The sequence below is a fragment of the Miniopterus schreibersii genome, assembly GCF_964146895.1.
Source record: "Miniopterus schreibersii genome assembly, chromosome: 19".
Taxonomy (NCBI): Eukaryota; Metazoa; Chordata; class Mammalia; order Chiroptera; family Miniopteridae; genus Miniopterus; species Miniopterus schreibersii.
The window spans coordinates 8,655,918-8,678,669 of record NC_138119.1 but is presented as its reverse complement, the minus strand read 5'-3'; the positions used below and the strand labels follow the sequence as shown (position 1 = coordinate 8,678,669).

The 22,752-nt window shown below is 51.2% G+C and overlaps 1 protein-coding gene across 1 annotated transcript in view; it reads left to right on the top strand.

The window, feature by feature from the left end:
- The first annotated feature begins 519 nt into the window (after window positions 1-519).
- The window catches only part of IGSF3 (immunoglobulin superfamily member 3), an 81,355-nt gene continuing 59,122 nt past the window's right edge, over window positions 520-22,752 (top strand). Inside the window, exons 1-2 of the mRNA XM_081120990.1 lie at window positions 520-645; window positions 1,280-1,945. Coding sequence (XP_080977116.1) covers window positions 1,903-1,945 — 43 coding nt within the window. The 5' untranslated portion in view covers window positions 520-645; window positions 1,280-1,902. The remainder of the gene's footprint in view (window positions 646-1,279; window positions 1,946-22,752) is intronic.

The following is a 22,752-nucleotide window of genomic DNA, read 5'->3' as shown; positions in this document are numbered from 1 at the left end:
GGGCTGGAACCCAGGCTATTTCAGAGTCCAGTTCAGTCTCAACCTCAAGGAAATTAGGGTGAAGCGCCATATGGGGTTCCACCGTATGAACGGATCCAAGTCTTCTGCCAGGGCTTTGTTTGTGTGTCGCGGAGAGAGGACGCGCTCCGTGCCGTGCCGCCCTCCTGGAGGCCCTTGGGTCCTCGCTGGGCTTTGGGGAGGGCCTGTGCCTCTGGCCGCCACCGGGAGGCTGCCTGTGAGCCCCTGGTTAACTTTCGGGGCTGCTGGCCCGCACGCCAGAGGTGCCCAGGTCCTCGCGCGGCCCTCCCCACCCGCAGGTGCGGCGCCGGCGTGACCCCCGCAGGTGCCCCACCAGCCAGGTCCGCGCCGGGCCCCCCGCCCCGCCGCGCGCGCCGGGGGCTCTGCGGGGACGGGCGGGCCCGGGGGCGGTGCCTCTGGCGCAGGCGGCCGCGGGCGCCCGGTGCTCGGCTCGCGCCGGTGCAGCAGCCGCGCCGGAGGGGGCGGGGCCGGGGCGGGGCCAGGCGCGGCGGCCGGTGCCGTAGCGGGAGCGCAGGGAGGGGGCGGCGCGTCCCCAGAGGCGTGCGCCCGGGCCGGCCGACCCGCGGACAGACCGACGCGCAGAGCCAGAGAAAGGGCCGCGGCGAGGTGAGGGTCGGGGAGCGCGCGCGGCGCGGGGCGGGGCGCGGCGCGGGGCGCGGGGCGCGGAGCCCGGGGCGCGGGGAGGGGCGGCGGCGGGCCGCGCGCCGGCTGCGCTCGGGAGTCGGCCGCAGACCCTCCCCCGGCCGCTCGGGCGCCCGGCGAGCGCGCCCCGGCAGCGGAAAGCGGAGCCCCGGCGCCCGTCTCCCTCCTTCTCTTTTTCTTTCCACTCCGCGGAAAATAAACACCCGGGAAGGTAAAACAATAGCGGGGCCACCTGGGACGCGGCGCGCGCGAGCTCCCACGCGGGGCGGGGGCGGGGGCCCCCCGCGGAGCCCCTCCCGCCCGGCCCCGCCGAGGGTGGGGCTGCGCGCGCCGCGCCCCGAGGGAGGCGAAGGGAATTCCCAGGAGTGAAGCTTTTGGCGAAAGTGTGGCAGGAGCAGTCGGGCTGCCCACCGTTGCCCTGCTCCGGGCGGGTAAACTGAGGCGGGGGCAAACGCAGCGACTTGCCCAAGGTCAGCATGTGAAGGGTGCCGGTCCCGGTCCGGTCCGGCAGCGGCCGCCGGTGTTCGGCCCGGCCCGGCGCCTCTGGGCTTCGCGGCGGTCGCCGGCCTTGGATAAATCTTTGTTGTGTTTGTTTTAGAAAGCTGCTGGCATCGTGGGACCGCCCCGGGCGCCCAAGCGCCAACTTGCTTCGTGTGCTGCGGGCAGGTCTGGGGCAGGTGGCGGCTCCTTGACCTGCCGTCATGGATGGAGACGGACTTTTTGATGAAGAAACCCAAGCAGTCGATGCCAGCCAGGGCCGTTTGGCTGTCAGAGGTTTTTGACAAAACCTGCCCTATTCCCTTCGTGGAATCCGAATGAGGGAGCGTGCAGACACCTTCACCGGGAAGCCAAGGACATTTCTGTATAATCAGCGGATGAAAGGATTTTCTCAGACTCTTTCCCCCTTTCCTTGAGAATTAATCCAGTGCAATCTACGATTCCAGTGGAAACCGCAAGGCACACGATGTGGCAGAAGCCTCAGGGCCTGCCGGATTGTTCTGGACCCTTCCTTTGCCTAGGGGAGTTTAACATGTGCCGCAGGCCGCCCTCCCCAGCTGACTCCTGCTGATCTCCTCTCTTTAACCTGCCCTCATTTTCTGAGTTAAGTTCTGTTTCCAAAACCGTCCCCTGGAGCTGCAAGTGGTGGATTGCCAGAAATGAGAGATTAAGCCCTGGGAGAGGAGGAAGCGTCCTGTGTTGTGTCTTCTCTCCGCTGCCGACATGAAGTGCTTTATCCCAGTGCTGAGCTGTCTGGCTGTGCTGGGTAAGTGGGGCTGCAATCAGTGGGATCGATCGATGGATGGGCAAGTTTAACGTGCTGTTGGTTCCTGTAATTTCCTTGTGGTTCTTTCCCATCAACACTTGGCTTTTGAGACACCAGGAGGCAGCCGGTGTATGACACAGGTTGGAATGGAGTACCAAGAGGCCTGTTTCTGACCCAGGAGGAATGGTGGAATCGTGTTTATTGTCTTTAAGAAGCAACATTTGCTGCCCTTAAAGTGTCTGTCCCAGGCCCTGCAGGAGTGTGGTCCCCCATCTGCTCGTCAGCGGTTTGGGGGACTCCATGTGGCCTGTGGGCTGGTTCCTTTCGGTGTTACAGACATGGTGCTTGAGTGGCTTTACCTCTGTGATGGTCCATGTGAATTCCTAACTCAACGCGGCACCATTTCTCCCACTCTGTTGGGAGGGTTGGTTTGGTGATGATGATGATGGTGCCTTTTTTTTTTTTTTAATATGTTTTAGAGAGAGAGGAAGGGAGAGGGAGAGAGAGAAAAACATTGATTGGCTGCCTCCTGCGTGCCCCCTACTGGGGATTGAGCCTGTAACCCGGGCATGTGCCCTGACTGGGAATCCAACCCAGCACCTCTTGGTTCATGGGTTGACGTTCAACCACTGAGCAGCACCAGCCAGGCAGTGTTGCTTTTTCTTGAGGGGAGGTAGGTGTGGTTGGAAAATGGGTTGAAGGGGATGCTTTGCCCTACCTGAGTAGTTGGGATACAAAATAGGTGTGAAGGTACTTATTATAGGTCCTGTCACCAAGGAAGCTCGGATCATTGCTCTGCAGGAGGAGACACTGGAGGGACTGAAGCTGTCTGTTTGGGGATGTGTTGGGATTGGTTTTTGTGCCCCCTCAGCAGGTCAGAATGCTTAGGGCTGGATGAAGAAACTGGCCCTGAGAGGCAAACCTTTTCACCTCCCTTAAGTGTTCTCTTCCCAATGAAGAGTTCCCCCCTTGCCTAACACTTTTCCATTCTCAAATTCAAAACTACTTTCCATGCCATTAAGCTGTGTCTTACATGTGGTACCTTAGGATGTGTTTTGGGTCTAGGATAAGCTCCCTCGCCAGGATCTCTCTCTCTCTGCATTGGCTTAGACCTCACACGTGAGCACTCTTCCCATATGTATGGGATTTGTTTGTGACCTGCTGGCAGTATAGATTGCTTTCATGCATTGTCTACACCCTTAGAAGAGTTCACAGATGGTTGGAGAGAGCGGACTCTGAGGTTAGAGAACCTGAGTTCCGCCCTAGCCAGTTTGGCTCAGTGGTGGAGAACCACTCAGCCTCACCGGGATTAACACCTGACTCCCAGTAAAATGGGACAAGGCCTCCAAGGGCTGCCTTGACAGTGAAAGGCTGGCTATAAGGTGTTCTTAACATCTTGAGTGCTTTGAAAAATGTGCAAACACATAATAAGTGTGTTCAGTCAGTGGTTCTCAGACTTGGGTGCATGTTGGAATCACTGCGGGAGCTTTTAAAAGTCCAGGCAGCAACCCCAGGCCAGTGAAACCAGATTCTCTGGGAGGGTGACCCAGGCAGGGGTCTTTTAGCTGCCCTAGGTAATCCCAATGTGCAGCGAGTTAAGGAACCAGCCGCAAGCTCCCGAGTGCCAGCCCTCCCCGCCCCGGCACAGGCACAGACACCTGGTCTGGCGGCAAGTTTAGTCAGCCCTCGGCCCAGGTGGGGGTTAGGAGACAGTGTCTGTGTCTCCTGTGTGCTCAGGCAGACTCGGGCAGGGAGGAAGCGCTCTGTTCGCCAGTCCTAAATATTGTATTGCTATTTGTCATACTGTATTTGTCATTCACTCAGTGCCAGGGTTTAAATCAGTAATTAGTGATTCATGTGGACTCAAGAGGACAAACAAGGAAAGTCCTCTGGGAGGTTTGGGCGTGGGGTGGGCGGGTTGTATGGCTAAGGCAGTGGGAAAGAGGGCTGAGTGGTGGGGTGGGGCCCAGGGCAGAGGGAACCACCAATGGGAAAACAAGGAAATTTATGCCTTTTGTTTCTTTTGGCTGCTCAAGAAATGTAAGGCTGCAGCTGGCTGGTCCCTCTGCTGGGCCTCTCTGGAGTAGAAGCTTGGGCCCTGGTACCTGGCTCTGTTATCTTTCCTGTCACTCCCAGCCTTGTGTATGAACAGGTGCCGCGGAGGACAATGGGCCTCAAGGTGGCCTTGAAGGGGAACGGTGGCGTGAGACCAGACGTGAGAGTGGGAAGGTTTGGAACTGTGGACATAATGTTAATCTCTGCCTGGTTTTTTGAGCCCCGCTGGTGACATCCCCTCTTTTCTCATCCATCAGTGACTCACAGCATGGCGGGGAGGGGGCCTTGGTACTACTTGGTTAACCTTGGAGAACAGAAGGTATTTGGGGAGGGGACAAAACCCATGTTGGGGTCTTATTTCCTGCTCGCAGTCTGGTACGTGATTCATAGGGCAGCATTCTTGCTGTAATGCAAATTAATGTGTAATGTGAATTTAAAACAGCAAAGGATCCCAAGGTTTTATGCCCATGTGAGTCACACCCCTGGAGTAAAATTTTGTGTGTGTGAAAAGCTACTGTAGGATAAGGCTGAGAGCTCTGCAAAGTGAGACTGGCCCAGGGGGCAGCCAGCCTCCAGAAACTGCAATTTGAGTTAGAAACCCCTGTGACCGTGTGTGAAGGGAAGAGGGATGCAGGGTGAGTCTCTGAGATGCCTGTGACTCCTTGGACATCAGCAGGCCTGTGCTTCCTGCTCCCGTCCTTTGCCATGTCTGGGGTCAGGTTCTCCCTCTTCTCCCTGTCTGGGCACCGATTCCTGCCCTCCTGACCACTGTCTTGTTTCTTCCTGTTGCAGCTCTGGGTCTCCCACCCAGCTGGGGAGCCATTGGCTTGCACAGTCACCCTTGTTCCAGTCCTAAAGCCTGGACCTGGTTGGACCATGAGGATGACAGTAAAGTTCCATCACTGAGAATGGGTGGAGCCACAGGGCAGAAGATGAGAGAGAGAGAGCGAGAGAGAGAGCGTGAGCAGGGGCTGATGTGAATGGTATGAGTATGAAAAAGGGAATTGGGAGAGGAGAGGTGGTTGTGGCTGTGCCTGTGCCTGGGAGCAGCCTGCATGGGTGACAGTGACATGGGCCGTGACAACTATGTGGGAGAGACAGACTAGGATTTGTGTCTGTGGAGCAGGAAGGGAACCATCAGGAAAGATGAATATGGGCTTTAGGCACATAAAGCAAATTTCGATTTTGCATCGCCGTGAAGAGCTATGCCTCCCAGATCAGTGCTGATGCTGCAAACAAGACGAAATAGCTTTATGAGTGTCAGCAGCAAAGCATGGAGGAGACTGGGACCTCTCTGGATCCCTGCAGGAGAACCTCTTGGTGGCCGATGATCCTATGTGCTCCCCAGTGGGAGAGAATTTCGTATGGAAAGTGGGAAGCCTCTGTTTGAGTAGGATGGGACTCAGGCAGCGATCACCCACTTCCCAGTTAGTTTGGGAAGCCTTCCGAGGGGAGGGGACAGAGGGAGCTTCCAAAGGAGAAAGAAAGGATCTTTGATGTCCTGGTGGGAGTGCGCCCAGAGGCAGGACAGAGGCAGCCAGAGGCAGGACAGAGGCGGCCAAAGGCAGAGAGGAGGAATAGGCAGAGGAGAGAAGGGAGGTGGGTTAGGATTCTGAAGGGATAGCTGAGGATAGTGATTTATGGATGAACAAACACCCCTGTCCCAACAGTTGTCCCAGAGAGAGTGCCCTTCCCTTTCCTGGGGGCCTTTTGACAAGGGTGCCAGAGAAGGGAATTCTTCTCCGGAGGACTAGAGTGATTGGGATGCCTTCCAACTGTGCGGTCATGGAGCCACCTCTGGGCACCCAGGGCAGTGTTAAGATGTCTCAGTTTCCAGCATTTTTCATTGTAGCAAGAGAAGGAGAGTAGTAATATCACCTCTCCTAACTCTAGCCCTTGCTGTGAACCAAGGCCTATCTCATGATGTCCTCAAAACAACCTTGCTGGGTAAATACCTCATATGATCACCTTTTCTCAGGTAGGGATATGGAGGTCCAGAGAGATTAAGGAACTTGCTGGAGGTGGATTACTGTACCAGCTAGAAATGGTGCACAATGGTAGGGACCCAGGCTCCTTCTATCTTGTTCCATGTGCCTGCCTCCATTCCCAAGGTCATCTCATGTACCAGGTGGCTGTGCTAGGAAAAGGGCAAGCCATCTTAATTTTAAGGACACTTCTTGGAAGTTGTACACGCCACTTCTGCTTATATCCCCATTGGCTAGGACTTGATTACATGATCGTACTTTGCTTCTAAGGGAGGGTGGGAAATATTATCCTTAATTCTGAGTGTCCATGTGCCCAACTCAAATCTAGATATTCTATTACGGTTTAGGAAGGAGAGAACATATTTTGGGGGACAGCTACTAGCCTCTGCTATAGTCACAGAGCTTGTAAGTGGCTGAGCAGGGTTTTGAAGCCAGGATCATTTGGTTCCAAATCCTGTGTTCTTCCATCTAACACACTGTCCCCTCTGTGAGCAGGACACCCAGCCCTTAGCATTTGAGAAACTTGGGAGAGCACTAGTTAGATGAACCAACAATTGTTACATGAGGCAACGTGAATCAGCATATAATTAAGCACTGAATGTTGTGGGTTTAGCCGCAGTACTATAGTGTCTATAGAATGCTTCAGTCCCTGCTGAACACTCTACAAGGCATTACCTTCTGTATAAAGTACTGAAGGGCCCGCTCTGTGATGTTCATGACTATAGCCCCAGAACTCAGCCCTGTGCCTGGCACACAGTAAGCAGGTGTTTAGTTAAGGTTTTGATGAATGGATGGTTTCAGGAGGTAGGTATTGTTTCTGTGTTGGCTCCCTCAGTGAAGATGGGGAAATTCAAGGCTCAGAGAATTTAAATCATTTTGCTCAAAAGAAAAGTAGAAATTGGCAGAGCCTGGATTTGAATCCAAGTTTTCCTGGCTACAGTGCTCATGCCCTTACTTCACCAGCCAGAGGTTCTTAACCTTTTCCGTGCCATGGATCCTCTTGGCAAGCTGGTGATGCCTCCGGACCCCTTCTTAGGATAACATTTTAAAATGCATAAATGCAAATACAGAGGATAACCAAGGAAATAAATTATTCTGAAATATGTTATCAAAATATTAAAAAAGCAGGGTTATGATATAGCAGTTAATAACACACGGAGCCCTCTCCGGTTTGGCTCAGTGGTTAGAGTGTTGACCTGCAGACTGAAGGGTCCTGAGTTTGATTCTGGCCAAGGGCACATACCTCAGTTGCGGGCTAGATCCCCAGTCCCGGTCGGGGCATGGGCAGGAGGCAGCCAATCGATGTGTCTCTCTCACATTGATGTTTCTTTCCCTTTCCTGTTCTACTCTCTCTAAAAAGCAGTAGAAAAAAATATCCTCAGGTGAGAGTTAAAAATGAAATAAAATAACACGTTAAATACCAAGGCCTAACAATTATTATATTTTGGCATAATGAAAGTGAAAATACTGTTTTGAGGTATCCGCATCAACTGTGATGTGATATGAAAGTATGTATGTTATCTCCTGTGACGCAGTCACAGGCTACGTTCATAATCAAAGGAACTGTTTAACTTTCACTGAGAGGTTAGTGGAGATAAAGATATCAGGTTTTTGTTGTTGTTTTTTCCCATTTAAGTTCACATGTGACCTGAATTCTATCCACAGACTCCTGTGAAGTTCGAAGTTCAGTGTCTGTGGTGGTGGTTGGGGGAGACACTCTGGGGGAGGACTTGGGCTGGGCTTTCAGAATGGCAGGGTTTACATGGGACAGCATTTTCTTCCCCGTAGAGTCCTGGCTATTCAGACAAAAGTCATAATAGTGGTCGAGTTCCCCTTTAGAGACGAGAAAGGTGACTGTCAGTGGTTTTAGGTACCAGTTCACGTGGGACAATGTGTTCATGGAGAATTGGCTCGGATGTGTTGAATTAGGAATTTGAGCTTAGACTGGGTCCCTACAACCCAGGCCTGGGAACTGGATGACATGGCTCTAGGTGCTGGCCTCCCGTGTTCCCTGGCCTTGTGCATCCTGAGTTACGGCTCCTCGATTCATATTTTTAGGTTCCTTTGGGAACGTCTCATCTGCTGCGATTGGACACCTGTTTCCTTGCCATTCCAAAGTGAGCACAGCTCTTCCTCATAAAGAGTTGTGTTTGTTGTTTTTTTTACTTCAAGGAAATTTAGGACACCTGTGTGTGAATTCCCCTTGATTTTCAGAGGAATAAGTGGTTGCATCAAAATCAAGCTTATATTTGTAGAAAGTCACATTGCCAGATTCCCTCGTCAAGAGCCCTTTAAGTGGGCCACAGTGGCAGGCACTTAACAAAACCCTGGCGATGGACCTCCCTTAACTGGAATCCTCAGTTAAGTGGGATTTTGTTTTTCCTTTTGAACTCTGCTTTCATAACGGCAGAAATCACAAGATGTGGTAGCAAGGATGTCTTCTAGAAATTAGCTTCCAGGCCCGTAGCAGCCCAGACTCTCCATCTTCTGCATCTGTAATTATAGCAGCAGAAGAGAAGGATGAGCCTCAGGGCACTGCAAGATCCTGAACCAAAGATTAAATTATATTAACTCAACCCAGGCTGGAAAGTGGTCAGATCTTCTTTAAAAAGCTTTATAACAGGCTTTATAATAAGGAGAGTTGAAGCAAAGTTTCTGCCTAGTTCTCTTTCAACTCTCTTACTCACTCGAATACCCTATTCCCCATCGCCCAGGTGACCAGAGCTTTGTTCGCTGGCCACAACCCTGACCCTGCGCTCTAGGAGATGCGTTTGCTTTGCCAGAGGGAAAGCAAATGGTGACTCCCTCTACAAATGGCCAGGGAGACATTAGTGTGATATGCTGTCCGAGGGTGGGCGTTGATTATGGAAGGAGGCAAGGCAAGGCAAGTGTGCTCTTGTTTTCAGCGGGACAAGTGTGTTCAGGAGAGGGATGAGGCTGGACTAGGTCATGAGTGGTCATTCTGGAAAGGCTTTCTGAAAGAGCTGCAATGTCAGGCATTTCTTAAATAGAAAAGCCCGGCCAGTGTGGCTTAGTGGTTGAGTGTCAGCCTATGAACCAGGAGGTCATGGTAGAATTCCCAGGCAGGGCACATGCCCTGGTTGCGGGCTCAACCCCCAGGAGGAGGCAGCCGATCAGTGACTCTCATCATTATGTTTCTGTCTCTCTCCCTCTCCCTTCCTCTCTCTGAAATCAATAAAAACATATTTTAAACACTTACATACAACAAAGAAATAGAAGAGTGAGTCCTGGCAGAATTGTGGGGTGGAAGACACCCTGGGCACATGGGGCTTCTCAAGGGTGGAGAAGCCCCAGTGTCAGTGGGTCAGGATCCTAAAGGTGTTGCTTAGTAAGAATTGGAGAAGCTGTTTGGTATGGGGCCTGGGTATTTGGACCAGAGACAGATGGAAGATACCGGAGAGCTGTACATGGGTATCCTGGAGGACCACTGGGAGGAATGGCCAGGAAGGGCGGGAGGCATTCCTGGAGGTGGCAGGTCCAGAATAGAAGTGAAGGGACCTGTCCTGGTACCAAAGGATGAGCTTTTGTGTATCTATCAAAACAGCATCTGGGCAAAGACATTGTAACAAAACTGAACTCAAAGAAATTGTTGTCCAGCCTTCTAGTCTGGCCTCTTTCCCTCAACCCTCAGGTCCCTAGGCCTCCCCTGTATTGAAACAGGAAGAAATCTGATACCAGTGGTGCGCTTTTCCCCCATTACGATTCTTTGATACAGTGGAGTATGGTCAGGATTGCTTAAGTAGGTGTTACTTTTGTGTTTTAATTCTGTTTTTGCTTGTAACACCCATTTCCCATACCCAGGGGTGCAGTCTGCTCCTCCTTCTCTGTGGTGACTTCTAAGAAACAGTCTCTACCCCCCACGGGGCGCTGGGTCCCGCCTCTGGTGTGTTGGTGACAGAGCCTCCTCGTGAGGCGGCTGCCAACCTTCTCAAGGACCACTCTTCTTCTCTCCCCCTCCCCCAGGAGCCCCGTACATGTGAAGTCTTCCATCTCCCAGACAGACAGCATTTATTAAGCGGTGTCAGTCTGCTTTTCCCATGCAGTAATCAGTATGACCTCACACTTGATATAATCCAGCTCTAAAGCCATATTAGTCTGGTGCCCTGGGTGGCTGATGACCGAAGGACACCCAAGCCTGACCGGAGGTCCTCAGCTCTGTGTCTTAGCAGTTTAGGGGAGGTGGTGTCATATTAGGTATTTCTGAAATCTCTTAAGGTGGCCAGCTTCCGGACCTCAAGTACTACTCTGAGAACTTAGGCAACTAGGTTTTTGTTTGCTTTTGGCATGGGGACAGGGCCTGCTGATGATTGGCCATGTCAGGAGAGTTCAAGACACTCCATGAATGTGACCAGTGTGCTGGTACAAGGAACAGTGACAGACCAAACACACACGAAGATGCTGGCCAGGCTCATTGGTGGCTATGCAGTGTGTTTGCCCACGAATTGGTTGCATTGACCTTGATTGACTTTCAGTAGGTGGAAGAAAAGGAGACCTGGAGTTGAGTCATTGCTTCAGGTCAAAACACATCTATCCTGGCCTCGCCACGTACAACCTACTCCTGCGTTTTTTTGTTGTTTTTTTAAAGATTTCCAGAGAATGAAATTTCACCACCTATTAGGTGTAACACCCCTATCAGGAAACCAGGAAACCTTGATTTCGATTTGAATTAAGCCATAATTTAAAACAGCAGATAAAGTGCTTTAGGGTAAACATAAATAAAAATAAAGCGATGAGAGACTGGTTTCAATTTCACAAGGCGGCTTATATTTGTTTGCTTTATTTTTTTGAATTTTAATTTTTTTGCCAGAGAAAACAGGTGAATATAGTTCTGTTCACCTGTACAGACAGAAACAGTACAGACAGAAAATAAAATGTGAAATACCCCTTGTTGAGTCTGATACATGTTCTTTACAGTTTGATATATAGTCTTCCAGACATTATCTTTAAGTTCTATGCATATACGCACAGAAATAAGATATTTTTCCAACATAAATGGAACCATACAGAATATATTGTTCACCAACTCGATTTTAAAGGGGTGATTTATTTCCCTATCTTCAGGCTTAATTTTATGGCCATATCAGAACTGATTTGGTTATTTTACAGCTAGTTGAAACTGTAATTTGTGAAACCATTGGGGAGTAGTGAGTATCGTTCAATAGCTATATAACGGAATAATTTTGTCTTGCTTTATCAAGAGCAAGAGTTCTAATAAAAACACTACCCTTAAATTCTAATGTATTTTATGAAAATAATTGACTTGTTTGTTCTGAATATTTTCTCCAAAAACACAAATTTAACAAGCACACAGATTTTATTGACTATTTTAGTTCTGATTTTGAAACGATGTTGAATTAAAATGAAGCCTATTTAACACTTGTTAAGAGAACACCCACAAATGCTGGGTTTTGTGTCTGATTCAGTGAAGTGTTCATTTGTTCATAGAAAAGAACAAACGAGAGATGTGCTCCTGCCTTTTCAATTCCCAAATGACTCTTCCGTTTAGAATGAACTGGACCAGTCACCTCCACGCCACACAGTAAAGACCTTAACCAAAGGGGAAGGACTTTCTTCTCTAGCCTGCAGAAGCAGTTCTCGCTGTAAAAAGATTATTATTTCAAACTGTGGGTTACTTCTCAGGTTCACAGGGGTGACGTTCTTTAAAACCCCGGAGCCACTGTGGATTTCTTGGATGGTTCACCTTTAGACCTGATTTTTAAAATAGTCGCTGTTGGAGGGGTGGCTGTTGGATTCGCATATCACAGTCAGCCCTTCCTAAACATCCGTTTGACCCTCTGCCACCCGTCCGGAGAGCACTGTTCTGTTAGAACCTTCTCACAATACTTTCCTAAGCCTTTCATCTGTTTATTTACCCACCGTCTGAGTGCCTGCTACAAGCGCTCATTGTTATCTGAGAATTAGGAGGTAAAATCATGGTGAACGCTTTAAGGAGTCACCTGATATGTATTTTAATCTTTAACAAATAGATTAATTAAGAACACTGACATTAGGGAGCTCTTTTCTATCCCTAAGGTAAGTCTTTTTTCTCATTATTACTTAAAACCTTTTCTTCCTGTTTTGTTCTCAACTCTTTCTTCTGTAGCAGCCGTGAGTTACCAACACCTCGGGCAGCCCTGATGAAGGCCCTTTGGAGCAAGAGATGGCACCAGTGATGGGAAGGTGTGGGGAGGGTCCAGAGGGCAAACTCTTCCTTTTGAAGATACACAAGTACATGGAGTCCTGGGTATGTGGAATGCCCTTATTAACTGCGAGGGGTATTGTCTTATCTATGGGAACTGGGAGTTTCATACTTAGCCCTGAATTTCTAGGAAGCCAGAACTAATGAGAAATAGAACAATGCCATACTTCCCCGTCAGGTAGGAGCCAGCACGCACACCGGGCTTTCTCCGGGACCTTTATGCTGGGGCGTGGTGGTGGTGAGGTTGGTCCTCTCTCCTACTTTGTACTCAGCCTCTCTGAGTCCCCACCAAGTGACTCCTCTCAGGAAGCCATGGGAGGGGAGGCTGAGGGACAGCTCAGGACACTCACCCATGTGAGGCCTGTTTTCTAGAAGCTGCTGTGTCAGCTCGGTGGGGTGCAGGCTCTTCCAGGTAGGCACCTTGCCAAGTAGCCTCCCCCTTTGACTCAACCCTAGGAAGACATCGATTTGCACGTCTCACTCATGCCACTTCTTTCTTCCTTCACCAGTCGCCTGGTCTGCAGGTCCCAGGCAGGTGGAGCACTGGGCCCGGCAGAGGTCGCGTTAGCCCCCAGCGGGTGGGGGCTGCTCCCAGGAGCGCCTGTGCAGGCCCGTCCTGCCCCCCGGGGCCTTTCTGGCTTTCCTGGCTGGTTTTGTTCCGCAGTGGTTTTCTGTTGGTTTGGAGATGGATGGCCTGCTGGGAATTCTGCTTCACAGATGGACACGTCTGTTAGTTTATCAGAGGAGTGATTGTGTAGACAGATCCGTTCTAGGCTCACCCCGAAACAGACAGCCCTTTATGACACTGTTTAGAGATGATTTGCTGAACAGTTTCTTAATGTCTCCTGATGTTTCTGTACAAACGATAGCTTGCCGAACAGTTTTGCAATCTGCCTTCTGGCGTTTCGTTACAAAAGATCAAGCCTGCATTCCCAGCACCCTGCCCGGCCCTTTCTCCCTCCCTCTGTCACCGTGGGTGACGGCCTGGAGCTGGGTGTTGCGGCTCCTCTCCGGCCGGGAGGAGTGCCATCATACCTCCTTTATCACTGGCCTGTCACAAACCCAGCTCCTCTGAGTAGCTCCCCGTGCAGTGGACTTCTAGGAGGGAGAAGGCAGATCGAGAGCTAATGTGCCTCTAGACTTGAATTTGTTTTGGAAGAATCTTTATGGGTCTCATGTGCAGCCCTCTTATTTTAAAGGGGAATTATTCTGGAGGTGGGGAAAAGACTGCGTTGGCCCCGGTCGGGGGAAGAGTGGAAGGAGGACTGGAAACCCCCTAGCAGAAGAGGAGACTCTGGTACACGTCGCCTTTGTTTTAATTAAAACATTACACAACCCAAACATTTGCTTTCCCACACGTAACCCCCACCACAGAAGAGCTGTCATTTCCCATAGTTGGAATCTGGGGAGAGCCTGGCCTCGTTCGAGGACAACGCCAGATTCGATCTGTGCGTCGGGGGGGAGTAAGTACCTGTGAGGCTTGAGGGCTGTGGTACTTAGGGTGAATTTATGATTATGTGTTTGCCTCCTTGTCATAATTTATTCAGCAGCCCCGATGTCCTGGCGCTGGTGCCGTGCCCATCAGTAATATGACTCTTGTTTTCTTCTGTGTATCTCCCGTTTTGCAAATGTGTAGGCATTCAGCTTTAATCAAGGAGGCTTTTCCTCTGTCATCAGGAACAAGATGACTGAAGTCATGCGGAGGGTTTTAAGGAACTAATCTTTTAAGACTGTCAGAGCCTAATCTCGCGGGCTCCTGATCATCCTGCCTGCATCTCAGAGATTTGTGAGGTTCTGCAGATGAGGCTGGATGAGGACCTTGGCATCCTTTGGGGAAACCAGTGTCCCCCTTGCTGGTGACAGGTGTTTGTTTGCCTTTGGCATGGGACAGGGCCTGCCGATCATTGGCCACGTCAGGAGAGCTCAAGATGCTCCATGAAGGTGACCAGTGTGCTATTACAGAGAATGGTGGCAGGCTCTTCGGTGTCTGTGCAGTGTGTCCAGGGCTGGCTGTCAGGGAGATGCTGCCAAGTAGACAACAGGCCTGCCGGTCAGTGGTGTCCGCCAGCACTTTTGTTGAAGTACCTGAGGTCAATCAAAAAATCAGGGGTTCAGGATCTAAAGTTTTCACATTTATAATTTTAATGTGACTTTATGCATGTGGCATTTATTAGACTAAATTGGATTACAGTTGCTCTTCAAGTTGTCATTTATTTTCTATTTCACCCCACTTTCTGATGTGAGCTCAGGTTCTTGCTACCAGAAGTGTCCTGCAGTCTTTGATACTTTCTCTTTATGGGTAGAAGTCCTAACCACATAGACTAACGAGGAAGATGAGTTTGAATTAGTAAAGTGTCTCAATTACTGAATATTTTTCAGGAACTTCGTTGTTACTACTTTAAAGTAAATATTGTAACTCAAATGAGGCTAAGAGAGTGCCCAGTAAAGGTCCTTGGGAATCCTGCCTTAGGAGACAGACAAGAATGATTTGCAGTTAGCATGCCAATTGTTTATGTAGGTGGTGTTTCTGAAATACTGGATTGTGTTTGAAAACAGTTTATTCTCTTAAATATTTTAAATGGTCCCGATGAAACCCCACCTACGTGTGCTGCTGATAGCTCGTATGAGGTATAAAGACCTATTCGGCGAAGACCTAATTCAATCATATCAGCAATGTCAGAGATTCCAAGTAGGGGAAGTCCATGATCCTTACCTCCCAAGTTAGTTAACTAGCTCACTCTGCCAAATGCTTCCTGGCACCGGCCCTTGTCTCTTGTAACAGGAATTAATAAGTTAACCAATATCTAATGTGCTCTGCTATGTGCTTGGCAGTGCGTTTGTTATATGGAGACACAACCATCCTTCTTGTGTAGTTTATAGGTTAGCAAAGAAGTCAAGTGGTAACAAATACACGTTAACTACAGTAGTGAAGCTAGACGGTATATTTGTTTTCTTTTAAATTGAGATTGCTTTTTAGTTAATGGTTTAATGCACTAGACTGTAAGTTCCATCAGGACAGGGATTATGTTGTTGGTCCTGGTGTCCCAAGCCCCTTTGAACTAGACGACATCGATCCATTTGTAGGTCAAAAACAGCAATGCCGTTACAGCTCGACCTAATAGTTGCTCAGTATGTTGAATACATATTGTAATCAGTGAGCTTCTAATAGTAGCCTGCATTTAAAATAGTTTTCTTTAGCCAAGGAAATGCCAGCTACAGTGTTAGAAAAGGAAGTCCAGAACTTGAAATAGCTAAAACCCGTGGACCTGTGATGTAGACACCGGGCATCAGTGGGACTCTAGAGCCTTGTGTTCAGTATGGTTCTGTGCAGTTCTGGGTACATGTCCAGCCAGGGTGGAAGCATGTGTATTTTCAGGTCTGTAGTGCTGTCTAGCCCAGAGAATCTGGGAGGCTGAGATGGAAGGCACAGAGGGAGCAGGTAAAAGGAAGGAGACCCATCAGCACAGCTCAAGGAGCGGCTCTTCAATCCCGAGTGAAGGCAGCACTTGCTTTTACAGCCTAGACCTCACGTGCTCAGGTTTCCATACTCAGTGGATTTGTGTGTGCCCACGGAGTGCTCGGTCACCTGCCAGGCACTGACAGCCCTCCCTGTGCGCCTCCACTGTGCCTGAGTGGTGTGGGCTGGCTGTGGGCTGCTGGCCCGTGGGAGGCGAGGGGTAAACTGAGGAGAAGGCCCAGCTGGGCCCTGTTGGGAGCAGCCCAGCGCTCTGGCCTGCTCCCGCTGCCTGTCTGTGGAACTGGGAGTCGGGCCCAGCCTAGGGCTTGGACCAGCGCTTCCTAAACCTCTTCTGCTAAGTACTTTTTTGCATCTGTTTGGATTTCTTGGCCCTCTGTCCAGTTTCTGTGCACACGTGTTCCATTGTGCCACTCTATTCTAATGCTCCCGATTTTCTCGCACCCACAGGATAATTTCCGGTTCAGCTCAATTCCACAGCTGTTTGTTGAGTATCTCATCGTATGTACCAGCACAGGATGCGGGTGGCAAGTTAGGGAAAACACAAATATCTGACATTGGTTCCTGCCCATGGCAGACACTGTTGGTTGCATTCATAGTAGCCATTCTTTCCTCTTCTTGATGGCAAGGCCCTTATTTGCTTTGAACGCCATGCTCCCCCTCTCCTCCCCACTCACGAAAAGATCACCCCACTTCCAGCTCCAGGGTAAAGGCGATTGATCTGAGCCAGTCATGGAGGCCCATAGTCTAGACATGGGTGTGTCACACCATTTTGGCCAATGAGATATAAAGAGAAGTCTGCTGGGGGGAAGATTCTGGGAAAGACCTCTTTTCTCTTAAAAAGAAACATGGAAGAAGGACAGTTCCTTCCTCTAGATTCTTGGCAAGGAGGCAGCAGCTGTCTTGTCACCATGAGGAAAGCAAGTCTGTTGAGGCCGTCAGAGGGGACGAGATGGGAGGGACAGGGATCCTTGATGCCCGCCACTGCCAACCCAGTATGCCAACCTCCACACTTTCTGTCCTTGCTGTTTCTGCCCGTTGAGTTGGTGTTTTCTGCACCTTATAGTTGAAGACATGGCCTCCAAGGAGCAGGAAATAGGATTTATTCGTATAAAACAGTACAATGCAGATGATCCTCAGGAGACATATTACTGTTCAGAGCCCACGCTTAGCCCTGTGGTGAGACAGAAAGAGAGAGGCAAGGGCATCGGCGGGAGGGACCCAAGTGAGGAGATTGTATTTGGAACGGATCCCAAGGTAGGGCTAGGAATCGCGCAGGAGGAGCCGAAGGCGTCCCAGGAGTGATGGCATGAGCAGACCTGTGGAGACGGGTGGACGTGGCCTTGTCAGAGAACCGTGGGATTGTGTCCGAATTGCACAGTGTCTAGAGCACTGCGGGTTGCAGGCTTACCCGATGACCCCAGTTATGCAGTGGGAGGTATCATGGGCTCTTGAGCAGGGGAGAAACTAAGGAAGGGGACCTTGGGAGGGAGGGTTTGGCAGCCGTGTACCAGGTCCATTGGAAGGGAAGAAATGAAAAGCCGAGTGAGCGGCTTACGCTCCTGGAATAACTCCGTTGTAGGTGGTGAGATTTGAGTAGAAAACAGTAGGAACTGGGCGACGACGACACAGGGCGACCGTCAAGGAATAAGGTGGCCATCAGAAGAAGCGTGATGGAACACTGAGGAGGGAGGCTCGGCTTGAACTCGCCAAGTGTTCGAGCACGGTCGTTTAGGAAATGACATGAAATGGACATTTGGAAGAGGGAGTTGATTTTAGGAAGATGCTGTTTGGTTTTTGCCATTCGGGTTTTGTGACAGTAATGGAATTCATCTGAAAATATGGGCTAGTCCTTGAGAATGAAGAGGGGAGGGCTTGAGATGATGTGGCAGAGGTGAGAGCTCGCTAGATTCGCGCACTCTCCTGATTTTCCTGCCTCCCTGGCAGTTTGGTTGGGGCCTTGTGACTAGGGTTAGTCAGTAAAAAGGGAGAGGAGGTGACAGGTGTCATCTCCCGGCCAGGCAGCTGAGAGCCATGTGGCCATTCCTCCATCTCTTCTTCCTGTGCCACCGCAACCTTGGGGCCAGGCGCCCGGGGTGTGGCCACAAGGGGAGGAGGGCCCTCCTTCCAGTTCAGACTTGGATGGAGCCACCTTTACTCAGGAAATTCCTGTGCAAGCCAGGACTGAAGCTGTGACAGGGTGGCAATGCTCACTGCTGTTTGGGAAGGATCCAGGTTATATGAGGTCTTCAGGTCATAGTTTGCCACCTACTTCTGACCTGATACGCTCATGGGTCTGCAGTGAATGGGCTGGAGCTGGCTGGCTGGCTTTCATTCCACCTCTGAGGCTCGCAGTGATTTTAAGGGTGGGTTCACCTCTCCCTCCCCTCTTCGCCCCCAAGGCCCTTTAGCTTTCCAGGGAAGGGGATCCCTGTTCATGAGCTGTGCTAGTGAGGAGGCTTTCTCTCCGCAGGTCACCAGCATGTCAAGTGGCTTGCAGAGCTGAGTGTTTTGGTGGCTAGTGTCCGCCGGTGACCAGCTGGAGCGTCTCAGTCGTCTGGCTAAAAGTTGAGCTTCAGGGAAAAGTTCCAGACCTCCAGACTAGACTAAGAGTGAGGTGCAAAGCCCAGCTTTGTAATCAGCCCTACTCTCAAGGGATTCAAAATGTGCATTTTCTTCAAGGCTCCGCCCAGCGCCGGGCGCCTGGAGTGCACCGACTCTGTGCAGCGCCTCTCGGTTCCACTGGCTGCCTCACATTATTTTCCTGAGGGCAGAGGCCCGAGCGCAGTGCTGGGGGCTCTGGGCATCTGGTTTTCGTCAGGCAGCGAGTAGAAGTGCAGACGTCAAATCTGATCTCGATTTAAACAAAGCGGAGCGAGAGCGAGGGAAGGGCCTTTGTGGGCGCCTGTCCTGCTCGGGGTGTGAGCCAGGTGTGTCCTGTTTCTCTTCTCACTGAAAACTTGGCCCCATAACTGCCGGGAGACATCCCCTTCAGACCTGGGAGGCAGCCGGCATTGGCCACTCTGGGGCTTTTTTTTTTTTTTATGAGTTTAAAAATGTAAAGACAGGGAGGGACTCTTTTTTTTTTGTCTAACGGAAAGTCATTGTTTTTATTTTTCCTCCACTTTCAACAAAATGGGTGGGAGGTTCCTAAATATTTGTTGATGCCGGTCTGTTCGTGGGCAGCCACCCTGATTTACCCGCTGTGCTCCCTGCTTCCTCCACCAGGCCTGGGAGGCCCAGGGCTAGTCCCAGGAGGAGGATGACCCTGGCCAGCCTTTCCTTTGTCCGTCTGCCCATCCAGTCATCCACCCATCTGTCCACCCAGCCAACATGCTTGCGCCTTTCTGATTGAGCCAGCAGTAGGATTTGGGGCCAGCTCCTTCACCACTCCAACCTCCCATTTTTCTCATCTGTAAAATGGGAGGAGCTGCTCCCTCAGGCTACTGTGAGCCTGCGGGGGCCCCTCTGAGCAGAGCACTGTGCCTCGTGCCAGGCACATGGTCCGTGCTCAGTAAGTGGTAGCTGTCATTCGTGTTGTCCAGGGCCAGGGGTGCCACCCTGGTCAGCTGACTGGCCACAGGTTTACCTTAGGCGCCTGTGGCCCTTTGGGGGTTGGATTGAGTCCATAGTCCATAGTTGCTAAGCCATAAAAGTGTGGCCTTTGGACCACATGGTCACCTCCCTTGGGGTATCTCGCTGTTCTTGCTTCAGTCTTGGCGAGGCCATTGTAGCTGGGCTCCAGAACTCTGAGCCACTGAGTGTCACCCGCCTGCGCAGTCTGTTGAGAGCATCGGGAGCCCCGAGGCGGTTCCTCACCCCATAGTTCTGGCACTGCCGCCCGGTCTCACCTGCCCTTCACCTTCACTTTATCTTTTCCCACCTGCCACACCTCTGCCTCTCCATGTCCCACCAGTGTGTGAGCCGTTTTTATCTCTAGCCTTCTCCATTTACTTACGCTCCTGTTTCTGTTAGTACAGCTATTGTCTTGTCTGTCCTTTGGCATTTCCTGTGTTGACATCGTCTCACGTACTGCGTTTCACGGAGAGAGCCCTGTATGGGCCCTTTGAGTGCATGGGCGTGTCAGAGGGTCTAACTGGAGTGTGCTGGGGAAAGCGAGTGATTTGTCACTGATGGTGCTGGGGCCTTTAGGGAGAGAGCTGTGTTCCCTGAGAGTGAATGTCACCTGAAACATGGGCATCTGACAGGCAAGGACATGCTGCTCAGCTACCAGGCTTCCCTGTGGGTGGCAATGGCCCACGTCCCCAGGGACCCACGGTTTGTCCCCCCCCCACCCACCCACTGACTTCTGCAGTCTGCCTCATTTACCTCTGCACCAGTAATTTGAGGAATTTCTCACCTTCCCAGTTTCTGAGCCAAAAACTAACCCCATCTTGGCCAGTACGAGCATTGTGGTAAGAGGAACTTTTGAAGTAAAATTGGACGTAATGAAGAACTGGCACCATTCACCTCCAAGCCTATTACAGTTCCTAGAAGTCTTTTGGATCCATCTTCCTTTTGACCTCCCCCCTCCCCCCAGGTTGCCAGCTTCCTCCTGAGCATAATGACAGTGGCGTTTAACCAGGGGTCAGGCAGAGGGAGTCTCCGTCCTGGCGCCTGTGGGAAGTGAAAGAACTGCGGAGACTTGTGCTCTGTGTCACAGAGCTCTAGGGTTCAAACGGCGGTGGGAACAGATCACAGTGTGCTGTAAAGGAGACTTTGTCCTGCCCCAGCTCAGCGCTGTGTTTGAGCTGGCTCTGTGCAGGGAGAGGATGCGTTACGGGAAGGCACGCCCATGACTATCGTTAAGGTAGAGGAAATGAGAAGCCGGGAGCCACAGCCAGGCCGGCCTGGAGCAAAGGGGTCAGTCAGCAGCAGTCCAGCCCTGGCCCTTCCCCTCCCCATCCCCTCGCCCCCCGCAGCCACATCCGTGGGCTTCCCTCCCCTCACCCCTCGGCCCCGCCCAGGTGGTAGCCTACGTGCCTCCTCCCCAGTGGTTCCTCCTTCCCTGGTCCTCCGGTTCATCCCTGGCCGGGGCGGCTGGAAGGTTTGTGCATGAACGTGGGGAAGCACATGCTGACATTTGCTGAGCCCGGCGTTGCCTCGGGCTCTGTGGTTCACGCACATTCTCTGACTTCACTGTTACGGTGTCCGGCCAGCAACAGTCTTGCAGCCCCTGGTACAGATGGGGCAGTTGAGACACAGCACGGTCTGTGACTTCTCCAAGTCACAGCCAGCACAGGGCACTTCTTGGAGCTCTAGTTAGGGAAAAGGAGCCCCATTTTGTTTTAGTCCACTTTGTTGTGGTGTAATGGACAAAATGGAACAAAATTCATCGATTTTAAGTGTGTAGTTCTTTGAGTGTTGACAGATGTAAACAGTCGTGTAAACTACCGTCACAGATAAATGTAGAAAACCCCCATCACCCCTAAAAGTTCCGTCTCCCACCTTCAGGCCCCGCAGCCATCGATCTGATTTCTGCTACTACAGTGTTGCCCTGTCCAGATGTGTCCCCACAGAATCCTACGGTGTGACGCCCTCGAATATGGTTTCTCTTCCTCAGCACACTGCTTTTGGATTTGTCCACGTGATTGCTTGTACCCAGTTCATTCCTTTTTATTGCCAAGTAGCAGTGTTCCATTGCACGATCTACCACGTTTTGTTTATCCATTCCCCAGCTGATAGATACTTGAGTTATTTCCAGTTTGGGGTTATTATGGATACAGCTGCTATTCTGTGTCTAAGTCTTTTGTGGGCATAGGTTTTCATTTCTCCTGGCTAAATACCAGGAGTAGTGGGATTGCTGGGTCACGTGGCAAGTGCATGTGTAACTTCAGAGGAAACTGCCAGGTTGCTTTTTGAAGTGGCTGCTGCCCACATTCCCACCAGCAGCGTATGACGGGGGCCTGATTCATTTGACTTCTAATCTGGGGCCTTTCCAGTCATACCATAGTGTCACTAGCTGCTGAAGTGTCGTTAGTGGCTGATGATCCCATGAGCATGTCCTGAGTCTGCCCTTTTAACAGGGAATTTCTGGAGAAGTTTAAGAGCTAGTTGGTTCTGGAGAGGTTTTCTCCAGGAGGCCCTGAGTCTCTGGGGACAGCCTTCTCCTCTGATGGCTGCCACCACGCAGACATCTCCTTCCCTCTCTGCCATCACGAGTTCATCGTGAAAATTGACCTGTGGAATTCCTGCTGCTGTAACTGGGATCCACTGGCAGCTTGTGGGCCCTGGAACATTCCACACCTGAGACTCTGCGTCTGTTTACTTCCCGTTGATGCTGGCTGCTGGCCAGAGCTGGAGTTAGAGACACCCTCTCCCCAAGGAAGCCCAGTGCAGAAGCCACTGGGAGCCGCGTGGACACAGCCGTGGCCTCCTTGTGCTTGGGGGGAATTTGTTGGTGTGGAGGCCCGAGCCGGGTGGCCAGCGCTTTTTGGGACCTCTCAGGTCTGGACCTCTCCGCTCACGGCTGTTCTTAACAGACTTCTCACGACTGTGTTTTCCTGCATTGCTTTCCTGTTATGTCCTGAGGTTTTGACAGAGCCCAGACCAGACAGAGGGGTTGTCACATTAGGTTTACCCTGATGTGGCATTTTGGGAAATGGAGAGGAGTTTGAAGAGCATGTGGGTGGGTTTTACTTTTTTTACTTTGTGGCAGCACTTTCCTGAGTGGGGCGGCTGATAACGAGGTGGGGGTCCTGATGGAGGAAGCACTGTCCTCCTTTCCAATGGATTGATGCGCAGAGTGAGAGCACTGAGCACAGACATTTGTTCTGCAGCTCGGGTTCGGGAGGGCCCACACCGGATGGTGAACCCACCTGCTGGGCTGAAAAGACTCCTGCCCTTTCCCTGACCCCTACTAACCTTATGACCTTGGATGAGTCACCTGTCCTTTCTGGACCTCAGTGTCTTCTCTGTGGAATAGTAACAGTTTGCAGAAGGGGTTGGACAGTCAGCCTCACTGCGCACGGGAAAGCCCCTGTGGACCAGAAATCCCTTCTTACACAGGCCAGTGGAGGCCTTGGCTCACCTCCCCAGTGTGCTGCAGAAGTTCAAGATCACGCAAGGAAGC